The sequence below is a fragment of the Onychomys torridus genome, chromosome 12 (genome assembly GCF_903995425.1).
Source record: "Onychomys torridus chromosome 12, mOncTor1.1, whole genome shotgun sequence".
Lineage (NCBI taxonomy): Eukaryota > Metazoa > Chordata > Mammalia > Rodentia > Cricetidae > Onychomys > Onychomys torridus.
In genome coordinates this window covers 25,524,332-25,551,489 of record NC_050454.1, presented here as the reverse complement: position 1 = coordinate 25,551,489, position 27,158 = coordinate 25,524,332, and the positions used below count along the sequence as shown (strand labels likewise).

Sequence of the window (27,158 nt, the reverse complement as noted above, 5' to 3'; positions counted from 1 at the left end):
CACTTGAGAAGTTGAAGAACACAGCCAAATAAGAACAAGCTTTATAATCAGTTTGGTTCCAGAGAGGTAAACAATAAAGGAAGGAATGTTGTAAAGTTTCCAGCACAGTACCCTAAGTGGATGATTAGGAAGGGCAGAGACTAGGAGACAAGGCTCTGATTGGTGATAAAAGAGGAGAAGTGGGTGAGGTGGGGTAGCTCAGTTAGTAACATGCTTGCCTGGCATACAGAAGGCCCCCGGTTCAATCCCCAGCATTCCATAAAGTAGGTACAATGGGACTGCAATCCCAGCATTCAGAAGATGGAGGGGAGAGGATGAGAGGTTTAAGACCAGTCCCAGTGACACATCCAGCCTGAATCATTTAAAATAAATAAGTAAATATAAAATGAAATGGGACCCAGGAAATGAGAAGGTTAAAGGCAAGAGCTTAGGCCTTTCTATCATTTAGCCGATGTTTTTAAAACACCATGACTAAAAATAAATCTGATACTACTGCAAGTGGCAGTTATTTACTGAGTGATCCCACTCCATCTGTTAAGACATTAAAGGTCTCGTTTTAATATTTCATTTCATTTCATTTCATTTACCACTTGTACCGCAGGGGTGGATCTCTTCTGTCTTCAGGCTGCCCTGATACTATAAAATTGAAGGAAAACCACACTGACTCATCCAGAGAAGCCCTGCTGCGTTTGGTGACTTTAAAAATCACATCAAATAAGCACTTTCTGATAGCCCCTTTCTCTTATCTCCCAAGCCCTTGAGTGTGAGTCACATAAATACGAATAAAATGACCCCTTGTCCTTTGAGGAATGCTGTTACCCTCAGAGAAAGCATGACAGTGAACATTAGTTTTTGTCTACTGATTAGAAATTAGTCACTATGCAGACATTCCTCTGATAGTATTCATACTAGAGAAGAGGTGAGGTGTACAGTAGTGTTTAAGGGTGTGAGCACTCTGGAATCCTGCCGCCTGCACTCAAACGCTGCCTCTGCTAATTCAAATGCTTGGGCAAATGTAACTCGTCTGTGTCCCCTTTTCGCCCGTAAAATGTGAACACAGTAGCATGGTTAAACTTCTGTGTACCACCAGCTATTTAGAAAAATGATCCATTCGGAAATTGTTGTTTTTAATAAATATCAGTAATGGTTTTCTTGGTCATAAATATTAGCAATTTAAATAATCTGTTTGTGTATATTGTGTTAGTGCATATATTCCTTGCAGACTAATTATCTAGGTCAAATATATTGGTTACCATATTTCAGACAAGGAAACATCTATAAGCATTGGATCAAAGGCATCATTCATTCATGCATGTGAACTCTACATCAGACAACATTCTAGGTGTGTTAGTAACATAGCATAGGGAAGGAACAGATAAAAATCTCTGTCTGTCTGGAATTCCTATTCCAGTGCTAACACAATTTAGGAGTATACTTTGTGACTTCTCTAGTTTACATCTAGAGATCAAGAGTGTCACCCAAAAGCCATTTTGGTGGAGGCTTGGTCTCCAGCTTACTATACTGTTGAGAGGAGATGGAAGATTTAAGAAGTAAAATCCCAAGCCCAATGCGGTGGTGCATGCCTTTAATCACAGGACTCTGGAGGCAGAGGCAGGCAGATCTTTGAGTTGAGGTCAGCTTGCTCTACACAGTGAGTCCTAGGCCAGCCAGTGAGATATGGTGAGACCATATCTTAATGTTTTAAAAAGAAAGAAAGGAAGGAAGGAAGGAAGGAAGGAAGGAAGGAAGGAAGGAAGGAAGGAAGAAGGAAAGAAAGAAAGAAAGAAAGAAAGAAAGAAAGAAAGAAAGAAAGAAAAAGAAAGAAAGAAAGAAAATGGAAGCTACAAGTCACTGAAGAGCTAATAATAGCAGCCACCAGCTCCATCTTCTTGTTTCCTAGGAATGAGGTAAAGAGTTCTGGTCTTCCACTTGGATGTACTGCCTTGGCACAGACCCAAAACAACAGAACCAGTCAACTGTGGGCTAAAAACTCTAAAACTGTGGGCCAAATATACCTTTTCTCCTTATGAGTTTATTATTTTGGATAACGGAAAGATAGATGGCTGACACAATTAGATCACACATTACAATTACAAAATAGAGAAAAATGTATCAGTATGGAAAGTTCACCTTAAACTTGAGGCAGAGTGGTCAGGGAAGGCGTGAGCAGCATGGTTAAATTTGAGCAAAGCAAGTGAGGGGCCAAGCTACACAGATTCCTGTTGTTGAGAGGGTTGGGGAACTTGGGACAGACAGGCAGCTAGCTTAGAGGTCCTGAGGCAGATGCACAGTCTCCAGGGATCTAATGCAAGGATGTTGAGGAGGACATGGTGTCAAGAACTGAGTGAGAGAAGCAGAAGGTAATGTAGGGTAGGCCAGCAATGTCCTTCCAGGCCACCACGTGGCTTTTGCTTGCACTGAATAGGGTCACAGTGGAATTGTAAGCAAAGGAGTAGATTGTGTTGCCTAATGCTTTACCATGATCATCCCAGTGTCTGTGTTGACAGTATCCTATAAGAGAGCAAAGACAGGGCATGGATAAAGGCAAGACAGCATGGCAGGCAAGATCTTGCTGAGATGAACAGTGAGGTAGTAAGTAGACAAATTCTGTATTTATGTAAGAAAAAGCAGACAAGACTTCCTGATGGGTTGGAGAGAAATTAAATTCAAAGATGACATAAGGTTTTAGACCCGATATGGGGATGATGTCAATTGGAAAAGAATGGAGACAGGTGACAACATTTCAGGGAATCAGTGTTGAAAATGGTAAATGTCAGGTCAGTAGGCATCCATGTGGGCAGCTGTCGGGGCCTGAGATTTCAGGGAGTGGGTTAGTCTGGAGGTAAAATTTGTGAGTAGTCCACATGATGGGATTTAGTTCCCTGGGGCAGAAAGACAGCACTAATGAAGCAGTAGATTGAAATATAGAGCCTGAATCTGAGCTCTGGGTACTCAGTGGTCAGGCCAAAAGAAACAAGAAGAGAAAAAGGAACCAGCGATTAGCTGGTAATTGCTGCTGAGGAGTGAGACATGCTTTCTCATCCCAGTGTGAAGAAATCAGGACTTGGATTTGCTTATGCTGAGTTACAAAGTCAGCCATTGGTGTCCCCCCAACACAAACACACACACACACACACACACACACACACACACACACACACACACCTGATCCCTCCCCTCCCACCTGCACCCACCTCCAGGCCACCTGCAAAATCTATCCTATTTCCCACTTCCCAGGGAGATCCATGCATCCTCCATAGAGCCCTCTTCTTTACCTAATGTCTCTGGGACTATGGACTGTAGCTTGAGTACTATCCACTTAACAGCTAATATCCACTAATAAGTGAGTACATATCATGTTTGTCTTTCTGGGTCTGGGTTACTTCACTCAGGATGATTATTTTTCTAGTTCCTTCCATTTGCTTGCAAATTCCATGATGTCATTTTATTAATGGCCGAGTAATACTCCATTATGTAAATGTACCATATTTTCTTTATTCATTCATTGGTTGAGAGGCACCTAGGTTGTCTGGCTATTATGAATAAAGCTGCAGTGAACATAGCTGAGCAAGTGTCCTTGTGGTAGGATGGAGTGTCTCTTGAGTATATGCCCAAGAGTGGTATCGCTGGGTTTTATGGTAGATGAATTCACAATTTTCTAAGGAACCACCATATTGATTTCGCTAGTCAGCCCTTGGTGTTTTGAGTTAGGTCTTCACTACATATCTCAGACCGGTACCAACTTATTATGATGCCCTGGAACTCTTGATCCCTTGCATCAGCTTCTCAAGTGCTGGGATTATTGTCCTGTACCACCATACCTGGGAAGGAGCAATCTTTCAGTTGGGTGGTTCAAGCTTATTTATTTATTTATTTATTTATTTATTTATTTATTTATTTATTTGGTTTGGTTTGGTTTGGTTTTCCGAGACAAGGTTTTTCTGTGTAGCTTTGCACCTTTCCTGGAAATCACTCTGTAGCCCAGGCTGGCCTCGAACTCACAGAGATCCACCTAACTCTGCCTCCCAAGTGCTGGGATTAAAGGGGTGTGCCACCACCGCTGGTCTGTTGAATGGGAAAGCAAGCGGACTCAAGTGTCTTTATTTTTATTGATGTGTGATAAGTGATTTTAAGTCGATGGAAATGAGGAGAAAGGACAGTGTATAACTTATGTGAATTTGTTACTGTGGGGTAAATCCTACCCGGGGCGGGCGGTGGGCCGAGAATACTCTAAAACGCAAAGCATTCAAATAGGACAGGCTCTCCAAAGAAATTAGAAGTCAAACCTCTGGGGCTAGAGAGGTGGTTTCAGCAGCTAAGAGCTGTACCGCTCTAGTAGAGGATTTCGGTCTGGCTGTCAAAACCCACAAGGCTCACAACCATTTCTGCACCCCACTCTTTGCCCCTTGGGTTACCTGCATTCACATGCGCATACATACACAAAAACACGCACATATATAAACAGTAAAATATATTTAATTTTAAAAGTCAGGCTTTCGCTTACACAAATGAAACATTTTAAATAAGCATATTGTTAAGTGAGTGTCCCCACAGCTCCAGGCATTTTGCACAGATGAACAGAGGCTGATTAACTGCCTCGCGGCACAGGCACCACCGGTACCTCCGTTGCTATGCTACAGCTTTGGAGACATCCTTGCTGGTAGCTAAAACAGCTTGCCCGGGCTACACGGTTACTAATTAAAGAGCTCGCCGGTCCTTGGGCTTTCCTTAAGCTGTGAGTTCCCCCAGGGTTGTCGTCTTTCCTTGTGGTAACCCCACTGGGCCAGAACTTTGCAAAGCGTTACATTGGCGCGTGTCAAGACGGACTTTGGGTGTCCCAAGTCCATTTCGAAGCCTCCCCGGGAAGCAATGGTGAAAAAAGTCCACATTAGTATAGTTTTCCCTGGTTATGTTAAATATATGGAAAACACAGAAGCATTTTATGAGACACCATTCCAAGGAAATCAGTGTCACGGAGGAGTTTTAAAGTCTCCCGACTCCTGCCCTGACCCCAGGCCGCTCCATTGCTGTTTTGGCACAGCTGCTTTCTGACGCATCAGGTAAACCTGTCCCCGGGGGGGGGGGGGGGGGGGGGGGGGGGAACAGTGTCTGGCAGAGGTGCGGTCACCTGGAGTTTCCCAGAGCAGAAACTTCATCATGGGGAGGAAATCAGCACCCGAGGACGTGTGTGTTCTTCCGTCCTCGTTTCCACCTTCTTAAAAGTAAATAAATATATAAATAAATAAGCCAATCACAAAGGTTTCTACTACATTGCTGCGAGCCCAGCTTTGAGAAAGTGGAGCCGGGTGATGTGACAAGTAGCCCGGCCCACTCCAGTCCCAGGAAAAGCAGCATCAACTTAGCTGCCCAGGAGCCGGAAGGCTCTGGGACTTCCCAGCTGGAACTCCGAGGACCCTCTGCTGTGCTTGGGAAGGGGAGTCGGGACCAGGACCCGAGCTTCGCGGAGCCCACCATCGCGTCCCGAGGGGCGCTGCTGAGTGGGGCACGGAGCAAAGCCGTGCGCCTGCCTTCTGCGGCCGCGGGCACTCGGTCGCCTCGTCACTCCAGGTGAGCAGGGGGCTACAGTGGGCCTGGGGGAGCGGGCTGAGTTGCCTTTGCGCACCCTGGCGGCTGCTTGGGGACCCAGCCTCCCCCGCATCCTAGTTGGTCGCCGCCGGTCGCGCTGCGGAGGTCGGGGGCGGAGAGGAGGCAGTGGCCGCCCCCACCGGGAGGGGCGCCTGGAGTGCGCGAACTGCGGCCGCAGGGACTGGCTGGCTGCAACGCTGTGGCGGCGGAGGACCCCAGGGAGGGAGGGAGGGAAGGGGCGAGGGCCAGGCCAAGGGCAGCGGGACCAGTGGAGAGAGCTGCGGCTTCGAAGAAAGATGAGCTGGTGAGTGGGCGCCCTGGGCGCAGCTTTTTTTTTTCTATGCTTTTTTTCTATGCTTCTTGCAGACTGTGGGGACAAAAGCCCGGGCAGGGGTCCGTAGATCCCGAACCGTACAACCCTAGGGTACTCTGTCCTTCATTGTGCGTGACGATGTGGGGGCGAGGGCTCGTGGGGAAGGGGTGCCCAGTAAGGGTGACGGCTCCAGAGTGGTTGTGGCGAAAAGGCAGGATTTAATTAAGGGTCCCGAAGGCAACTTTCGCGGAAACTCTAGATTACTTAGGCAGAGATCTGGATCCCAGAGAAGGAGAAGGTCCACAGCTGGATCCTGAGGATTACGGGACCCCTAGAGGACCTTTCTGAATTAGGCTTCTAGCTGTACTTTGTTTCCAGAGTGAGGCTGCAGAGTGAGTCTCCGGACCGAGATTCTCACCAGGAAGGAGCCTTTGATTGCGATCCAGCTAGTTTCCCTAAACGTAGATGGTGTGGTAGTTAGTCTCTTTGCCTTTAGTGATGGCAGCTGCAAGTCCTGGAATCATTTCGACCCTCGGTTTCCCCAGCTCTCTACACGGCAGGGAGCAGCTGAGCTGTTCTTGGTGGTGCGCGCGCTCAGTAACTTTGCCCTAGCTATCAGCACTAGGAGCACCAAGGACCTGACCAACTCCCGCCACCGCCAGGAAATTAAAAGGCTGACGGGCTGTCCCTTCCCGGATTGGGATTTCCTGTTTGAAAAAAAGCTTTACAAGTCCAACCTCCTTCCAGCGGTTCCTCTTTTACCTTTCTCACTTAAAAGAGAGGAAGACTCCTGCAGCCTTTTATGTGGACAGGCTAGGGCTGGGAATTCTTTAGCCCGGCCCAGCCCTCTTCCCTGGAAGTCTCCTTTTGTGGTTCTGAAATATCTCAAGAGTTCTAGGTCTAGTCGCAGCCAGTCATAGCTACTCGCAGCTGTGAGAGGTCCAGAGGAGACATAAAATGTGGAGTCCGTTAGTATAAATGTTTGCCAGCCACATTTCCCTCCATGTGTAAGTTACAAATGTAGATTTTCAACTATGATCTTCTAACTAAGCTTCCAACGTGGGCTTAATTTGGACGTTTGAGATTTTTTTTTTTCCCCTCTGGGCTTCAAATGCCCGAATTTAGCTGGGAGGCTCCAAATATGGTTCACAGCTCCATAGGGTTAAACTTTTGCCCTTGGAGCACTTGGGTTCTTTGTTCCTGGTAGGATAGCAACAGAGTAGTTGGATTTGGGATAAATAAACTTTTAGTGTGGCCCACTATTTTAACAGAATATGCCTGGTGCCATTGGCTTCAATTGTGTAAATATTTGTTTGAATAAAGAGCTAGGATTCTCTGAAAAGTAACAGTTGTGACTTTCGAGGTTCCCTTTTCCCATCTTGTCTTAGTTGTTTAAAAGGTTTTTATTTTTATTTTTCCTGGTAAATTTATTGTGGAATTTAAACATTACATATAATTAAGAAACTGTACCATGTCTCCCAACTCTGACAAAGGCCTTTAAAAGGGAAGAGAGTTGAAGTTTTGCTTTTAGCTAATGTAGCTTTTACTCCTGGAGGCAGGGAAGTTTGCAAATCCGAGCTCACTCACAAACGGCCAAATGAGATGTTTGGTTAAGAGAAGTCATCATTGAAGTCAATTTTCAGGCTTCAATCCAATTCCCTGCAGCTGGCAGCTGTGGTTCTTTTGGGGGTGGGAATGACTGCAGAGATGTCTGCTGGCTCCTTTTGGGGCAAGCCAGAAAAGGTAGATAAGAAGGTGAGTGAAGATTTAACTCATCTCTTCAACAACTCTGGCCAAGGATGATCACTAGCTGCATTCCCCGGGAAGAAAAAGTCAAAGCTGATGCATCAAACTCCACTCTTCACTGCTTCTGTCAGAGTTGAAGACTCTAAGCATGATGTGTTGTGGAGTATAATGAAGAAGTCTCGTCAGGAGTCTTGATTAGTTTTGCATAATTTTTATGATGGTTATGGTTGTGGTTATGATGGTTGACCTTACAGGATGCTACATTTCAGCCACTGGCAGAGAGGCAGTACCACAGGTGACAGGAAAAGACAGGAGCTTTATACATTTTCCAAGAACACTTGTGCTTTATAATGTACTTTAGCAGTAGTTCTCAGGAAGAGGAGGTGGCGTCCGGTTCGAAGGGAATACTGGCATAGTGTATTTTGGTTATCACAGCTGAGGGTAGGAAAATGCAATCAGTGTGATGAATATTAAATATCCTGCAATATTAAATTAATAATATCTAGAACACACAGAGAACTATCAGGCCCAAGCCCTGTTCTAGAGCATTTCCCCGGGTCAGCCAGATGTTAGCAAATTAGGGATTTAATTTAATTTGGATCCTTACCAAATTTACTCAGCCCTTGTTGCTCAACACAGACTGTGTCCTCGAAGCCTTTACACCCGCAGTGACTTCTCCTGTCCTTGGCATTAAGAGTCTTAATACACTGTAGGGATGAAGGAACTTGTTAGGTTTTCTTGATGCTTTTGAATTGGCTTAAAGTTGAGTTGGAGCACAAGGGAACGTGAGTGATCACTAAGTTCAGTTCTCATTTCATAGGTGATAATGCATATAAAAGGCTGGTAAGACCTTGAGTGAGGTAGGGGAAGACACAGCTCTAGTTAGAACCCGAGATTAGAGAATTTAATAATTGATATTTAGGCAAGCCAGATTTAAAAACAAAGAAACAATAACAAACTAAAAAAACAAAAACAAAAACAAAAAACAAAACCCAAAAACCTGGACTTGACCTTTTGTGAGAATTTAGCAATACCATTCCTCACAAGAAAATAAACTCCTGGATGAGGGCAGTGATGTAAGCCTTGGTGACTATGGAGCATATGCCTGGGTGGGTGTGACCCGTGACACCACTTCTGAGGCCTGCACTATCTTTTCCCTGTCAAAGTGAGCAACAGATGGTCCCACAGACAGAGCAGATGCTGCCTTTGAATGCAGGTACAAAACAGAGCATCTGAGGTTTCCCTCCTTTGCTCTCTGCTCTATGTATTAGGATCAGAGCACATGAATGGATAGGGTTGTCTAGACAGAAGGGAGAGGGAGAAGTCTCCTGAGCATGGAGGAAAAAATGATGCCTGGCATCTATGGAAATGAGCTTGCTTTGGAGCAGTTGTGAGTGGGTGGGTAGGTGGGAGAGATCCATAAACTGATGAGTGGGTATATACAGTGCATTCAATTGTATCAAACTCAGACTAGAAATCTGAAGACTTGACTATTTGGGGCAAGTTGGGCAAAATAATTCTGGGTGTAAAAGGACCCTTAGAAATCTTACCAGGCTGGCACGTTGTCCAGTTGGTAATATGCTTGCCTAGCATGCATGAAGCCCTAGGTTTGGCTCCCAGAATCTTGATAGAAGCAGGAGTGGTGGTGAATAATTATAGTCATATCAGGTGGTAGAAGCCGCAGGATCAAGGTCACACCTAAACATAGCAAGCTTAAAGCTAGCCTGGGCTAAATCAGACCCTATCCCAAACAAACAAATAAACAAACAAACAAACCACGTAAGGTCTTACTTGCAGCTTGGTAGGTTCCCACCTGTAATCTCAGGATTAAAGAGGCTGAGGTACGAGGATTGCTTTGAGTTCAAGGCCAGCCTGGCTTGTTGTATTAGTTACTGTTCCATTATTGTGAAGAGATGCCATGACCACAACCACTCTTATATAGAAAGCATTTAATTAGGGGACTTGCCTACAGTTTCGGGGGGTTAGTCCATCATCATGGTGGGAAACTGGTAGGCATGGCACTGGAGCAGTAGGTGAGAGCTTTACATCCTGATCTACAGGCAGAAGAGAGAGAGAGAGACAGAGAGAGACAGAGAGAGGCAAAGAGAGAGAGAAACTGAGCTTGGTTGGCATGGGCTTTTGAAACCTCAAAGCCCACCCTAAGCCTCATACCTCCTTCACCAAGGCTCCATTTCCTAATCATTCCCAGCAGTTCATCAACTGGGAACTAATACAGTTGAGCCTATGGGGGCTATTTGCATTCCCATCACCAGAGTTATGTAGCAAGTACTAGATCAGAGCTAGGCAGGGTGAGACTCTTTCTCAAAAGAGACTCTTTCACTTATCTGAAACCATTGCCCAAGACTTACACAAGATTTGGTAGTGACACAACAGAAGAAACTTTCCGACTTCTGCTACACGTCATATCTTGCACCATATAGTTTCTACTACTATTCCATCTGTTTTCCTAGTGATAAAGAAACTGGTGGTAATACAAGGCTGTTGTTAATTTCTTGTTAGAATTCTAACAGGTTAGAAATTAACAGATATTACTGAGTGGCTCCGTTTCTAGAAAGGAATGACCTCAATGAGTTTCTTTCCTCTGTTGTTATACTTATGTTGCTTTACTTCTGGGAAAGGGCTTATTCTGTAGCTCAGACTGGCCTGGAACCTACTTTGTACCCCAGGCTTACCTCAAACTCTCCATGATACTGAGATCACAGGCATGAACCACCCTGCTTATCTTCAGTGAGATTTTGGGTATCAGAAAAGTTGTACCAGTATGGCCTTCTCAGTTACAAATGGTAACACCCACTAACTAGTTTACATTCCTAGGGTTAGACATTAGACCTGTGGTTATGGATTCAAGTCCTAGGTGCTAAGTGGTCCTTCTGATCCTCATATCTGGGAGGTTTGGTTGATACAGGAAAGGTTTTGGGGTGCTTTTCTTGGGGGAGGTCAGAGCTGCACATACTTTTAAGGCATGGTCTTATGTTGGCAACTTGCCAAGAGGTGCATCCCAAAGGGAAGCATATGGAAACACTTAGGAATAACTCTGAAGGGCGGACTCTCTGGAGATCTGCCCCCTGCAGGCTCTTCACTAGAGGGGGGTAGCAACTCTTTCCTTCTCCCTTCCACCCAGCCATCCTTGCTGCCTCCTTCTCCAGCACTGATATCCGGCCAAGATAGGGATAGGAGACTTTAGTAATTAAAACAAGAAAGTTAATGGCTGAAAATGTTTCCTCGGATTGGAAGAATGTGTCTCTTGTCCTTTGAAAATAAAAAGCCAGAGAGGGTAGTTCACGTTTTCAAATCCCTTCAGCATAAAATTTACAAAGCAAGATTTTGTGTGTATCTCCTACAGGAAATTAATCTTCCAGGGGTTAATTTGCAAAATAGATATGCCTATGACATTTAGGGATGCTTCTTACACATCACTGAAAAACAGTGTTGTATCAACTTTAAAGGCAAGATTTTTAAAGCACTCTGGCAATCAGTGGTCAGGGAAAGAAACCCAAGAGAAAAAAAACATCACATGGAGGTGTGGGAATGCCAAGGAAGGCCTTCAAAAGCTTCATGGGAAGAAAAAAATAAATAAAATGAGATAACGGGCCACACTATATAGATGGTTTTAATACATGTAAGAACTATTTCCAAAATGTGCACAGTAGATTTTATTAGATGAAGTGTGTTTCCTTATCTGTACAAGTTAGCATTTAGTATTGCTACCCTAAGCAGGGTCAGCGTTTTCTAAGACCTGCCACTGTCCAGGTCAGTGCAAGCTGGTGTTTATGATCTCAGGATGATTGTTTGCATGCTGCTGGTGACTTCTCCAGATTGGCAGTGTGATCGATGAATTAGCCTATCAAATAACGAAATGGGGGAAGTTACATGCAGATAAAAGTGATGCAAACCAGCTCCTTCATTCTTTTGACCAACTCAGCCCCAGTGTGAACAGCCAAGAGGTATTCAAAAGGGTCGGAAAGAGGTGTCTTGGCTGCCACACTGCTTGCATCATTGCTGAAGTGGGTTTTTAAAAACAACTTAAGATTTATTAAGGAAATTGCAAGACATAGGAATGCAGACAAAATATGCCTTGTATACGATGCTGAACGGGCTTCTATGCTATACTGCATTAACACAATTCTGACCAGAACTCACTGTGTTGTGCCGAGATGTTTTCCCATGCCCTTGGCATGCTGTGGGGAGCAGAGCTGGTGAAAGCTTTGCCCATTTAGGTAGCTGCTATCTTATCACTAAAACATGCTTGTGTTCTGCGGTCATTTCCACTTCCTGCATTATGTAACAGGCACTCCTGGGGGGTTTAACCAGTCACCTTTGGGATGCAAGGAATGTCTAGTCCACTCTCAGCATTTCAAACATTGGCAAACCTCTGCTTCAACAAGATGGGCACAGATGAACGGCTCAGTCCCTATATTATTCCTCTTAGTTGGTGGACATGGAAAGAGGACTGACCTCCTGGCTCGCGTGTGTGTCCTTGGCAAGCTGTCCAGTGTTCTTTGTACTGGATTAGCCATTATAATAAAAATAACATCTGAAAGTAACCATTTCCTTTATTAAGTCTTCTGGGTAGAGTTATAAAAAAACAGCATTGAGGGCCTGGAGAGAAGGCTCAGCAGTTAAATAACACTTGCTGCCTTTCTGGACAACCAAGTACCCATATCCCAGTACCCATAGCAACTGGTTTACATCTGCCCTAACTCCAGCTCCAGGGATCCTGACGCCCTCTTCTGGTCTCCTTAATTATGTGCACACCACATGTCTTAGATATTCTCTCTCCCCCCCCCCCTTCTCTCTCTCTCTCTCTCTCTCTCTCTCTCTCTCTCTCTCTCTCTCTCTCTCTCTCTCTGTGTGAGAGAGAGAGAGAGAGACGTAAAAATAAAAGTTTTGAAGAAAGCAGCACTGATTAAAAGTAAATTAAACTTTGTCAATTATTTACTGATCTTTATAGGGTCAGGGTTTCCCCCTTTCTTGCAGTGAGGGGTCTAATGGCAGGTTGTAAAAGAGAAAAAATGGGTGTCTTACAACATCTACTCTGCGTAGTCAACAGTTAAAGTAATGACAAAATTACATCACCAGTATAACTTTTTTACTTTGTAGTGTTGTTGTGAGCCTCACAGTGATTTTTCTTCTCTGAAAAAAATTAACTAAGGGGGTTGAGGTTGGAGAAGGGTGAGGTCTATGGGTGTCTGCTTGCCGTGGTGTGTATATGGAAGGAAGCCAGGAAATAACTCTGAAGCTGTTCTCCATTCTCTCTTTTCCACTCTACTACAAGCACTTTTACCCACTGAGCTCTGTCACTGGCCCACAGGGTGACATTTTGCTTAACTGACCTCTGGCATGCTGGTGTCAAATAAGATTAAATGCCTTTGTGATGTGGGTCTGGCTGTATGTGTGATGTTCTCAGAGATGAAGTCAACTATTTGTGTATTTCTCAAAATGCATCTCTACTATTAAGAAGAACACAACCATCCTTCTAAAGCTCAGCTACCTCAGCCTTTGAGTTAACAGGGACAACATGTGGCAGTGTAGCTCAGTGATAGAGCTTTGGTTGAGCAAGCCTTAGATCTGATCTCTCAGCCCAGGGGTAGGGTGGTGTAAAAATCATTCCAACTGTGGAAGACATCACTGCCTTCCATTTGTTCCTTCTCCTAGAATCTACTTATTCTCCGACCATTGTCAGATCGTAATATTGGGTAAATCACAAAGATTTTAGTCTGGGGAATGTTATTTGGAAAAATCAAATATTATTCTTAAGGGGATGTATTTCAATCATTGGGGTCGGGGGCAACGAAGGCAGGATGGGAAGGTCACCATGGATACAAGTTTCAGTTTAAGTCCATAGACATGGCAAGGATGTCATAAGATGTCTATGTCATCCTAAGTTCATGTGCTTTCTTGAAAGTAGCTTTGATTGCAAGGGATCAGATGAGTGCCCTTTCCTGATTGAAGGGGAAGAGTACAGTCCCTGCACAGTGATGGCTTCTCTCTCCAGTTAACACTCCAGGGCTCTCCACCTCTTAGCATCACCTTCCCAGGGTGATCACACAATAGAGGAGGATTTGTCTGGATTCATGGGGGACTCGGCCAAAATCACCTAAACCCAGGATGAATTATACCCATGAGCAGGAAGAAGTGACTTTTGGAGATGTTTGATTTCATCTGGATAAATGTTAGAAATCCTTCCCTTGGATGAAAACGGTTTGGGGTTTTAGTGAAAAACCCTAAAAATATGGGTCTGTGGCTTCCTACCCAAAGAAGAGCCCCATCTTCTGAGAAGGAATAACAGGATTTCATTTGTTTTTTATGTCTATTTATTTCTCTGTGTGAGGCATTGGGGGAGGGCATGCAAGTGTAATGGCATACATATGGGGTCTCCTTGCTCCCTGAGGCCTTGGAGGGCAAGTTCTTAGACTTGCCAGTGAGTGTCGTTACCCACTGAACCATCTTGTTGCCCAAGTAAGAGAATTTAAAAATCTACAAAGCATATCAACCCCTTTCTTAGCATAAATATGCTAACTTTTTTTTTTCTTGAAGCTGGAACGTTTTAGAATACTGAAGGTTTGGCAGTTTCTGTGGATATTTGTACATTTTAATTATCTGAAGCAATGGATTTTATTGTTCTTTTTTAAAATGTGTATTTTGGGTGTGTGGTGTGCTGTTTGTGATATGTTGTATGTGTGGCAAATACATGTGTTTGTGTGGGTGTGTGTACTTGTGTGTGGAAAATAAAGATCAACATCATCTTAAATTGCTCTCTACTTTTGGATGCACTGAACCCAGCTGGCACTCTTCTGTTCAACTAGGTTTTCTGCACAGTGAGCTGCAGGAACCCACTGTGTTCATCCCCTACCCCTACCAATCGGGTTGCAGAATTGCACCACTGACCAGCTTTCACGAGGATGCTGGGATCTGAAGAGTAAGCACTTTACCATACCAACTGAACCATCTCCCCAGCCCCTGTCTGTTTTTATTTTCATGACGTAGTCCAGACTCTCCTATGGAGCCTAGGCTGACAACAAGCTTAAGATCCTCCCGCCTCTGATTCATCACCTCCTGCTTGTGGCAATGGTTTTTATTTGGGCACAGATGTTGCTGAAATCTAGGTATTCTATCTAGCATCATCTTGCAAGTACCTTTAATAGAATGACCTACTTATTTATAATCTTGACAATGCATTTGTTTTCAAATTTCTCCTGGGTACTTTAAAAGAAATCATCTTTGAAAGAGTTGGATTTAGTATATAATAAGCTAGTATTAATGCAAGCTGCTGAGACCTACTCCTCTTTTGTATAGAGTAAGCCATTATAATTTATGTCAGTATATAGATTTTATTTTTATCTACTCTGGCTCTAGTATATTTATATTTTATTTTGTTTACTCTTTTTATTTTATACTTTGGAAAAAATTGTGGAAAATTTAAATATACACAAAACATAAACACGTGTTTAAAGTGTACTATAGTGAGAGCCAGGTGTGATGGTATACACCTTTAATCCCAGCACTCTGGAGGCAGAGGCAAGGAGATCTCTGTGAGTTCGAGGCCAGCCGGGTCTCCAAAGCTGAGTTCCTGTACAGCTAGGAGTGTTGCCCCAAGAAACCTTGTCTTGAAAAAACAAAAACAAAACAAAAAGTATACTATGGTGAACCTGATACCTAGAGCCCAGATTGTTCACATTTGTTAATTTGGTTTCATTTGGAGATCCCATTTTCCCTCAGAGTATGGAATGTTACAAACCATGTTCCAAGCACCTAGCTTTTCATCCATAAATAATTTGCACTGTGACTCTAAGCAATCTTGGTTTTAAAAACCATGTCATTGTAGCTTGAAAATAGCAATGCATCTGATTTTCAGTCAGCATTCAAATTCTGGTTGTCTCAGACATTTTTTAAGCAGATGCTTTGCTGCACGTAGGATGCAAACCCTACACATCCATTGTGTTTCGTTGGTATGTCTCTTGAGTCCTTTTAACCCAGAATAGCTCCATTTCATGACTGGATTTTTTCCCCCCATTATGACTGAACACATGTTTTTTGTTTTGGACCTTTCCTCCACTATACCTTCCAGTGTTCTAGAATTAAGTGAATGTGTTTTTTGTAGTGAGATTTTGTTGCTATTATTGTTTTTGAGACAACTCACTCTGAAGACCCAGCTGGCCTTCAATTTATGACCCTCCTGCCTCAGCCTTCCTTGCTGGGATTACAGGTGTGTGCTGCCATAAGTGGTCTTCAGTGTTTTTAATAGAGCATTCTTTTGCACAAGATTGTTTAGGAGGGAAAGGTGTTTACCTTTACCAAGTTGTCCTCTGACTTCCCCATGCAGTAGCAGCTTGTGGAATGTGCACCACCCTAGCACATCCCGCTTGTATGCACACAAACAGCAACAACAAAAAGAACATTCTTTTGTTCCTTGTGATTTCTATAATGAAAGACAGCATACTTCTAATTTGAATAGTCTTGAACTTGAATTTATTATACAGTTACCATTGAATACATGTCGTCTTTCCACATATTGCTAAAACTTCTTTAAGAACTGTTTAAACACACATGCGAGTCTAATTAATGAAACTTCCATCTTGACAATTTAGGTAAAACTTGGGGTTTTTCCAGTGGGAGGGAACTTCAGTGACCCCCCCCCCCTTTCTGAGGCTGAATTTGCTTTCCGTCCTCCCCCACCACCACAAAGACTTATCACAGGGAACAGCAGCCAAATTCCTCTGATAGTCTAAAGAATGTTGTAAAGTTCCTGCAGACAAGCATTTTATTGAAGGGACTAGCACAAAAGCTCTTAAAAAAAAAAAAAAACAAAACAACCCATAACTGGTGTCACAGCCCTTTGACTTCGTCTTCTAAGCTCTCAAGCATTCCCAGGAATTGATAAAATACAACAATCCAGACTGGCTTCTGATCTGGGAAAGTGCCTTACTTGAAGTATGGACATTTGCTCTTGACTGTGATGCTGGCAGACACTTAGGGCACCATCTGCAATGTTTACGACAGCGTTTCTCTTCCATGTAGACTCATGTGTGATCTTTTTCTCTTTCCTTAGTGATAATTCTTCTTTTAGATGGCTTTAGAAAATGATAAAGTAAAAAAAAAAAAAAAAAAAAAAAAAAAAGGCAAAGGAAAGAAACTCTGCGGACAGTGTTCTGAGTCGTCACCTGAGCATTCTGACCCCTGGTGGCCCCAACCCTTCTCCCCAGTCCTGATGTTCATCTCTTAAACATTGGCTGTGCATAAGGATGCTTCAAGTCTAACTTCCGAAGCATCATCTCTGCATGTTACAACAAAGGCTTTGTGTATTTTAAGCTGCTGTGGATATGTGGACAGTGAGTTCTTGTATGTATGTGTGTACACTCTAAGGTTTGCAGCTGTCTGTTGTACTAGGTACAGTCTTCTAGAGTAAAACAAGATCTTTGCTTACTCATTAAAAATACATTCCTCACCCACCCCCCATCCCCCTTGGAACTGCTTTTCTTGGATATTTGTAAGACAAAGAAGCCTCTTTTTTGGAGATCATCAGCTTACTTATGTGAGTCTAGTGATTAACAATTATTTTGCCCAAACAGTTAGATCCTTGAGCAAAGAACATGATACAAAGGAAAAGGGTTGGAATCCATTTGTTGAAGAAAACAGAACAATAAGAGTAGTAGGTCTATAGCAGGACAGTGGTGACACATGCCTCTAAACCAGCACTCAGGAGGCAGAGGCAGGCAAATCTCTGGGTTTGAGGCCCGCCTCGTTTACAGAGTGAGTTCCAGGACAGTCAGGATATTGTTCAAATCTTAGATGGTCTTTTAATAAAAAACCTAGCCACCAGGGTGAAAGCTGAAAGATCACAGAAGTAGAACAAGCCACAGCCAACCTCACCTAGCCAACTCCTCAGCCGATCCTGTTTCCGTGAATCCCTCAGACTGAAAGCCTCTGAGTCCTCATCTGAAAGGGTCTCAGCTGAACTACTGTACTTCCTGTTTCTTCACCCCTTATATACCGTTCTCCACCCTGCCGTCACTTCCTGGGATTAAAGGCATGTGTGCTTCCTAGTACTGGGATTAATGGTGTGTGCCACCATTACCTGGCTCTGTTCCCAGTGTGGCCTTGAACTCATAGGGATCCAGATGGGTCTCTGCCTCCTGAGTGATAGGATTAAAGGTGTGTGCCACCACTGTCTGGCCTCTATGTCTAATCTAGTGGCTGGCTCTGTCCTCTGATCCCCAGGCAGGTTTATTAGGGTACACAATATATCACTACACCAGAGCTACACAAAGAAACACTGTCTCGAAAACCAAAACCAGAGATAGAGATAGAGATAGAGATAGAGATAGAGATAGAGATAGAGAGAGAGAGAGAGAGAGAGAGATTGTCTACTAACACATCTTTTTTCATCCTTTGTCCTGGGATATAAAATAATGATAATGGGGGAGGAGTTTGAAGGAATAGAGATTAGAAAGCCAAATGAGTGAGCCAGATATTGGTTACAGTGTTAAGGCTACTCCACATAGTTAAAAGGGAGGTTTATTTTGTGGGGTAACTTACAAGTAAAGGGATAGGTTACAGGGTCCAGGAAAGGTGTAGCGTAGTCCAGCGGTGTTCTCTGGAGAACTCTGCTCAGTCTACCTCCAGTGTCCAGGATCCAGGAACCAAGTGAGCTGGCACTTTTGGATCTCGGGTCTTAAGGGCTCCTGTCTCAGCCCCACCTTGTAGGCATGACAGTTACCAAAGCCTCAATGGTGGTAGTACTTCCGGGTCAAAGCTGGAACAGCTACCCACTACAGAGGAGTTTGAAGGAATAGAGATTAGAAAGCTGGAATGAGTGAGAAGCAAAGTCAGGTCCTGTGGAGACTGACACAACCATGGGAAGGTCCAGGTATCCCCTGTACTGGAAGAGAGCAGCGCTAGCAGGTGAGAGCACCTGGCAGTGTTTGCTAGAGAGCTGGGGGGTTAGAGTGGGAGGGGGAGGGTGTTTACAGATGGCTGTGGGGACATATGGAGAGGTGAGGCTTGTTTTCAGAGATGGAGAAGTCTGAGAAGGGTTCGGGGCCAAGACTAATTATTTGTAAAATTGAAAGGCTTGTTTGCAGCAGGGGCACTGAGAAGACCAGAGGCTTAATGGAGAACAAGGGATGTTCGGCAGGTTCTGCATTCTGAAAGGGGACCAGGGGAGGGAGGCAGTGTTTGTCCCCGAGGCTTCTAATTAGTCCACTCATCCTCACATTTTGATGTCATCAGGAGAAAGACAGCGAGGATTCTCTCTCTATTGTTCTCCCTTATAAAGCATAGGTCCTGTGTTTAAAATAGATTTCCCAGCTTTTTCCTTCAGTCCTCTCAGAGTATACCCCCAGGCCCTATCAAATGCCATTGGTTGCCACAGAAATACCCCCACGGAACTCCTGTGAGGATTGACATTGCTTCTGAGGGACTTCTTAACGGGCCCTGAATTCAATTACATGTCATCAGTACACACTTTAGTCCTAACAGTGCCATATCGTAAACATCAGCGCTGACAGTTAATCCTGCCTGTGGACCACCAGCGTGCTGGGGAGCCCTAAATACCAGGCACCAACCACAGCCTACCACAAACACAGAGGAGCAGCCCCTGCCCCACCCCCAGCTCCAGAGCTCTCTAGCAGGACACAGTGTGGACTTCAGCCATCATTTTTTTTTTTCTTTTTTCTTTTTGGTTTTTCGAGACAGGGTTTCTCTGTGAAGCTTTGCGCCTATCCCGGAACTCACTTGGTAGCCCAGGCTGGCCTCAAACTCACAGAGATCCACTTGCCTCTGCCTCCCGAGGTGCTGGGATTTAAAGGCATGTGCCACCACCGCCCAGGCAGCCATCATATTAATGGACATTTTAGCCTACACCATGCAGACTTTTACAGTTGGCTTTCCTAAAGTTGCTTCTGTTCACCAATAGCATGGTACAGTTTCCACTTCTCTATAGTGACCTTTGCAGCATTTCTAGGGCTAATTCCTGTTGTACTGGGTGATCCTCAGAAGTGTTTAAACACAGCCGTGTAAAAAGACATGTCACTCCTGTGTATTGTAGGAGTCCTCCAAAGTCGCTTACTTGAGTAGAGCCAGCTGGATGGATGGTTGCACCTGTCAGCCAGACGTTAAGTCCTCTTGTGTAGCACAGTGCAGCAAGCACGTTGTTTTTAAAAAGTTTGGCTTTCTAGGTGTGCCTGCTTTAGCTGAAAGCGACAATCCACAGAGCCCTGTTGATGGCTGTGTTGTAACTTCACTATTGGACAGTTACAGTTTGAGTAAGATGAGCTTCATTGTCATCTGGTGTGAACGGAACCAGAGAATTCTTTTAAAAAACAGTTTAAACCATATCGCAGAGAAGCGACTCTCTGAAGAAATGTTTAACAATGTTCCCTCAGAATGCTTGTTGAAGTAATTTTTTCCTCCAGGGGAAAAAGTGCTGTGGTTTTTCTGTAACATCTTTCAAAAGACTGCATCCTGACTTTCTAACATTTTTTCTGATTGACAATAAGATGAATGTGTGTTTTAGGTGGAAAAATAACAAGGAGACTAGAAGGATTAAATTTATGGCTCGGAAAGTAAATGCAAACGTTCCAACACACATTAGCTTCTTTCCTGTTTAGACTTCCCTGGGTTGTCTTTTCTCTCAGATGGGCACCAGATGCATTCCTTGCTGCTCACAGACCTTCTGTGGCTATGTATAGAGGAGTGTGTGGAACCATCATATCCTTTGGGTCTGTTTTGCTTTCCCAATAACACAATGCAGGGATCTCACAGTTTCACCGAGACCTGGTCTTTGTTCACATAAAGTGTTCAGGAAACCCCAAATAAACACAGCAGCACTAAGCATAAAGAGAGCTGTAAACCCAGGATTTTCTTCAGCTCTTTTCTTACGGGTTTGCTATCTCTCTGCTTTCTCTTGCTTGTACTGCTTTGGTGAGGTGAACTTGCAGCCTCTTTGTCTTTTCCTCCCACTGGCCCAGCTCCGACTTTTCTTTCCTTAAAACCAACTGCAGTCTTGGACGCATTGTGCCTGCAGTCATATGCTCAATGGCTTGGGGAATTAATCAACACATTCCTACTTGGGTATCTACCCTGCCTCTAAGGCCCTTGCCCACACCCTACCCCCCCGCCATTTCAAGTGCATTACTGATATGGCCTGCAGTGCCTATATTTCCTATTTCTAGGCCTCTGCTCATGGGATCACACCTCACATGAAGAGTGCCCTGGAAGTAGGAAAGGAGAGTGGTGTCTACAGCTATTGTTCCTCATGGAGTTAGACATACCACCTGTTGGGTTGATTGCCTTTAGGGTTGAGTTGGTATTCAGGACCAAGAGATACTAAGTTCAGGAGAATATGTATTCAGCGAGGCAGACCAATTCAGGAAAGGAGTGAATTCCATATCTGTATCTGATGATACATCTTTGAAATTGATGTATTTGTTATCTTTCATCCCCAAGACAGAATACTGGACAGGAATCTGCTGAAGGGACAGTGGGTATATTTTGGCTTGCTGTTTGAGGGGGATACAGTCCATCACAGCAAGGAAAGCATGGCATAGGAGTGAAGAACTGCTGGTCCCATTTATCTGCAGCTGGGAAGCAGTGAACCAGCAGTGGGGCACCCCAAAATCTTTTCCACAGTGATCTACTTCCTCTCCTTCCTAAACTCTCTACAGCCATCCCAAACAGAGCCACTTCTGGTGAATGCGTGTTCAAACACACCAGAATCTGATCAAGTTAAAAACAAGATGGTGCCAGGTGGTGGTACACACCTTTCATCTCAGCAGGAGGCAGAGGCAGGTGGATCTCTGTAAGTTCAGGCCAGCCTGGTCTGCAAAGTGAGTTCCAGGACAGCCAAGGCTGTTTCACAGAGAAACCCTGTCTTGAAAAAACAAAAACAAAAAACAAAACAAAACCAAGATGGTATACTGTATTCTAATATTTTTATGCCAGATTATTGTCAAGAAGTCAAAATGCATACAATGTAAGTTGATATGGAATCACTAGTAATATTACTACCCCAGGTAAAATCAGCGGTAACTTTTGGTGTGGGTTTTTCCCATCCATTGCTCCTGCTATGGGAAGAGGGTAAGCACTGGGGGCAAAAAGGTGCTGCTTTTATGGGGAGCTACTGTGCAACAGCAAGAAGTGTATGATTTGGAATATGCATGAGGAACAATGCTGATTGGCTGACAGCCGCCGTGGGGAGAGAAGGAGAAATGACAGAGGCCGTGATGACTCTCCCAAGTCTGACCTGAGTACTCTAAGAAAACTATCAGCCGTGCACATTACATGCACAGGAGGTACCTGTGTTTATAATCAAGCTTTATGGATGTATTTATGAAAACTAACTGCACTCATTGAGTATCTTAATGCATATTATGTGACTATGCTTTATAGTATAAAATATACTTTAAATGTAGTGTTAAATGATTGCACATTTTCACGCCTGTGATTAGCTGTAGCTTTTCCGCATATCCCAGGACATTTAGGGTGTTTTTTCCTATATAATAAATAGCACTGAAAGTCTTCAGGATCCATTTCTTTTCTTACTTTCTCAGTCCTGAAATATTTAAGTTGGGAGAACTGGCCAAGACTTACTAACATTTCAAATTGGCAAACCAAACCATGGGTGAAATGAACCAAGGCTAGGGGTTGTCTTATTTTCACTCCTCCGGAGGAGCATAGCTAGAAATCTCTCAAGCCAGACTGGTATTGCCTTCGAGGTTGGAATTGGAAGTAACTGACAAGGGCATTTGGGAAAGACGGACACTGGCCACAGGCAGTGAAGGACATGGTAAGGGCCAGACAGCAGGGCCACTGGGAACCAAATTGTAGGGATAACTTCAATGCTTTATGGTTTTTTGTTTTCTTGAGGGTTTTTTGTTTTTTGTTTTTGTTTTTGTTTTTTGGCTACTCTTTAAAAATACACCATTTTAGAGCTGGAGAGATGGCTCCATGATTAAGAGCACTGGCTGCTCTTTCAGAGGTCCTGAGTTCAATTCCCAGCAACCACATGGTAGCTCACAATCATTTGTAGTGAGATCTGGTACCCTCTTCTGGTGTGCAATACATGTAGGTAAAACACTGTATACATAATAAATAAATAAATCTTAAAAAAAAAACCCCACCATTTTAACCTTTATCCACATAGAGCTTTAGAGGATAGTGAATCCAATGTAGAATTTCTTGAAGGAAAGACTTTAGCTCTGCATAGGCCCCAGCCTGTGAGTACCAAACAGTTCCATGCTGAGTTGTTTGAGTTTGCCCAGGGAATGTGAGGCTAAGCAAAGTGAATGAAGTCTTTCCTCTATGGTATGAGGATAGGCTGGATTGAAAAATGTTTTGAGGTTTTTGCCTATAGAACAATGGGAGTTAGTGGGTAAATATAAGATAAAAAACTCTAGACACAATCTTTTTCATCAAACATTAGTGTCTGAGATAGGGTGAGAGGAAAGTCTTAGTCCTTATTAACATTATTTGTTACTTATTAACATTAAATTGTTTTTCCTTTGTTAGTATCTAGAATAGTTTCTATCACTCAGAAGTATAAGCCTCTTTATTTTTAGTGCTAGTTTTACTTCAAGGATATTTTCATAGATTAAAACATTAAGTCAATGTTTGAATCTAAGACCCAAAAGATATACTTATTTTTGAAAAAATATTTACTCATGGAAGATACTATCTTACTTTGTCTCTTGAGTGATGGGTGGAGTTTGATAGGTAGACCAGAAGGCTCAAAGTGTTTCTATTAGAGAAGAGGGTTCACTACCAAGAGAGCGCAACACATTTGGGGTACCAAGGGATTTGAAGAATAGAATAGTTTTAGGTAGGCTACCTTGACCATGTGGCAACAATCTTGGGAACACCTTTGTTCCACTATCTCTTGCCTCTTTCTGATGAGTACAGGAGCTTCCAGCTTTCTACTTAAGAAGTGAACTTCCAACTTGTCCCTCCAAAAGAACTATATGCTGGATCAGTGTGTAACATAAACCATCTTTCTCTGTCAAAATACAGATTTTGTTTCTTCAGGACTGAGCCGGTAATGAGTCTAGCAGAAACATCTAAAGGAAAAGCTATTGAATGATTCTTTTAGGCACAGGCAAAGTATTCAGGAAACAGGTGATTTTCCAAAGACTAGAACACTGAGGGAAAAATTACCTTCCTTACATACCAGCCTAATCCTGAGCCATCATTTTGCAAGGGATTTGTTTCCCTCAAATACTGTTATCATCTTGAGTTATTTTTCTTTTGTATCAAAGATACAGAACCCTAATCAGTGGTCCTTATTTTTCAGCTCCTAGTAGAGTTTCATGTATATATTTATATTTATATATTTTTTTTAAAATTTAAAACGTTCTCTTTTTTCCCTTTACAGGGTCCAGCAACATCATGGCAGAAGGTAGCAGCAGACAGAAGCAGCTGGAATTACAAAATGGTAGCTTAGAGGAAGGATTTGTGGTCCGTTCCCTGGAGATCGAGCCCCAGAACATGATGGAGAGCCTCAGCCCCCGGAAATATTCATCCAGTCTGAAGTTTAAAGCCAACGGAGACTATTCTGGCTCGTATTTAACCCTCTCACAACCCGTGTCTACCAAGAGAAGCCCTTCTCCCTTGGGCGCCAGTGTCAGGAGCAGCCCCTCCTTGGCCAAAATCCAGGGAAGCAAACAATTTTGTGATGGAACTGACAAAAATGTTTCCGTGAAACCTCCTGCTTCGTTCCTCAGCTCTGCAGCCTCTCTTAGTGGCTATCCGCTCGGGAGGGCAGATTTGGATCATTATACTAGTCGGGACAGTGAGAGGTCCTCCAGGCTCTCAGAGAAGCCTCCCTATTCTAGATACAGCTCTAGGAATAAATCACATGACAACGTCTACTTTCTTGGGGGGCTGGAAGGAAGAAAAGCCTCTGGCTCGTTCTTGACCATGTGGAATGGAGGTTCCTTGAGTAGCGCAGGCTCCGCACCCGCCAGCAGATCTGGGGCAGCGAGCATGCCTTCAAGCCCAAAGCAAGCTAGGAAAATGAACCTTCAGGACAACTTGACACTTCAGCCCAGGTTAAGCAGGCACAAGGAGCCAGCCTCTGAAAACGTCAGTGTGAGAACAAGGAAGTATTCAGGGAGTAGCCTGAGTAATATGGGTGCCTACAGCCGATCGCTTCCTAGGTTGTACAAAGCCACAGACAACCAGATGCCGCCTCTCAGCCTGCCTCCAAGAAATTCCCTGGGCAATTCCAAAAGAGGTCAGTTAGGGGAAAAGGATCTACCTCATAGCATAGTAGATAGTGACAATTACCTTAACTTTTCTTCTCTAAGCTCAGGGGTTCTACCCTATAAAACCTCTCTGTCAGAGGGAAATCCTTATGTCAGCTCCACACTCAGTGTCCCTGCTAGTCCTCGAATGGCTCGGAAGATGCTCCTGGCCTCCACTTCCTCTGATGACTTTGATAGGGCTTCATACTCAGGGACCAGCCCAAGTCATTCCTTAATTTCTGGAGAAGCAGACCGAGTGCTTATGGCCAGGAGGAACTTCTCTTGTGGATCGATGGAGTTTGATGATTCCGATCTGGAAAGCCTAAGACAGTCCTCCGAAACTCCCCAGCCTGTCCTTCGAGAACGGAAAAGTAGCATCAGCTCCATCTCAGGCCGAGACGATCTGATGGATTATCACAGACGGCAGAGGGAGGAGAGACTCAGGGAGCAGGAGATGGAGCGACTGGTAATCTTCCTCTTCTGACCTCACTATTCCCCGGACTTGCATTGGCAGGGTTAGAGACAGACTCCCAGGGTAGAAGTAGGGGTATGGAATTTCCATGGACCAGCCAGCCACTGCTGTCCATTCCACTTCTTTCTCTCTGTCCCATGCAACTCTTCCTTGGCTTAATATCTTCGGACACCTATAAGCATTTTGAAATTTACAAGGCTTAGGAGAGCCAGAGCCTCATGTTTATTTAGTGTTTCTGCAGAGTTCTAGAAGTTACTTTTTCTTTTCTTTTCTCTCCCCTTCTCTCTCTCACCATCGTTTCTTCTTCCTCTTCTTCTTCTTCTTCTTCTTCTTCTTCTTCTTCTTCTTCTCCTCCTCCTCCTCCTCCTCCTCCTCCTCCTTTTTATGTGCTAGGGATTGAACCCAAGGACTTGCACAACCACTAGAAGAGCTAATGTCTAGTTGTGAATTTTTCTGAATTTCTTCTATCTTATGAGCTTTTCTAAAGTCATGAAGAAGTGATAGTGGTACTTATGTCATTGAATTCACTGGTATGTATTTCAGACAGAAGTAGTTAGGGAGATAATAACACAAGAATTTGTACACCAAGTCATCTGGAAAGGTGAAGGTTGCCTCGATCTCAACAAATGCTCAGGTTTTTCCATACTGTTCACATAACACCAGACTCTCCTCAGCTGTGCTCTTACTTCATACATCACTTCCTACAAACACAAACTACACTGAGTTCACTCTCTTTCCAATTGAAAATGAGTTTATGCTTCAAATACTGAAAGTAAAAGGACAATGACTGAGGGAAAAATTCCTCAGTGGCCCCATTGGTAAAGGAGAACTTTCAAGGGTTAATTTTCCATTCTCTTTTAGGGGCTTTTCATTTTAGAATGAGTACATGTCAGGGACTGTTTTGCTTCGCTGGTGATTAATGACCTCATTAGTGAGAGAAGCTATGGCATGGTAGAGCTGCTTTACAAAAGTGTAGGACTATCCGAGATACTTTAATTGCTCAAAAAATATGTTGGAATAAGGTTTCTCAATCACATGGAAAAATTGACTTGTGTCTACAGTACAAAAAACTTTGTATCATATGGACAGAAGCCATCTACACTATGCAACATTTGTTTGACATTTCAGGACAAGAATCACATGTCAGTCAAAGTTTTGATAAGTTTATGCTCTTCCTAACTAAGAGTAGTAGATGAAAACACATGCATACCCCTAGATAATTAAATGTCCATTGTGTGTATCAGTATGACACTCTCTTTGTTGTCATAAATCATCACTAGAGATAATCCATGATCACAAAAAAGCATTGTGTCTAGGCTTGATCCATTGACATAATTCAGAAAGCCATTCAGTTAGCAAGCAGATATCTATACATGGACACTAAAAAGTCCTGTACTATGCTATGCAACTATTATTAATGATATCAGAGAATCAACTTTGATAATTTACTACGGACTCTGGAAGAGCCGCTGCTGTGATTTTTTTCACTCTAGAGATCTTTCTGTAGTCTGCATAATGACTCTTGTATCCCAAGGATAGAAAACCAGTCAGGAACTTCATGTGCCTTGAGCTTCATCTTTAGCATATGTAAGTGTTAGTGATTTCCTCTGGTCCTCCAGAGTCTCCAAACCTAAGGCTCCTGACAGTGCCAGTAGTGACTTGACTTGTTGCTCGCAAGACTGAAACTCGATAAGTCGTAAACAAGATCAACTTCTTGGGAGGTCTTGATGATATTGCTAGGACTATTACCTGTAATCTTCCTTCCTTAATAATGACTTGTTGT

General features: G+C 43.6%; 1 protein-coding gene across 6 annotated transcripts in view; it reads left to right on the top strand.

Moving 5' to 3' along the window:
- The first annotated feature begins 5,515 nt into the window (after positions 1-5,515).
- Positions 5,516-27,158, top strand: part of Phldb2 (pleckstrin homology like domain family B member 2) — a 102,441-nt gene continuing 80,798 nt past the window's right edge. For 5 of the 6 annotated variants that reach the window (XM_036203792.1, XM_036203793.1, XM_036203791.1 and 2 more), the window contains exons 1-2: positions 5,830-5,890; positions 24,033-25,369. In XM_036203792.1, the coding sequence (XP_036059685.1) occupies positions 24,047-25,369 (1,323 nt within the window). In that variant the 5' untranslated portion in view covers positions 5,830-5,890; positions 24,033-24,046. Of the gene's footprint in view, positions 5,569-5,829; positions 5,891-24,032; positions 25,370-27,158 lie in introns of those variants that run through there. The other variant, XM_036203789.1, reaches the window with a different exon arrangement.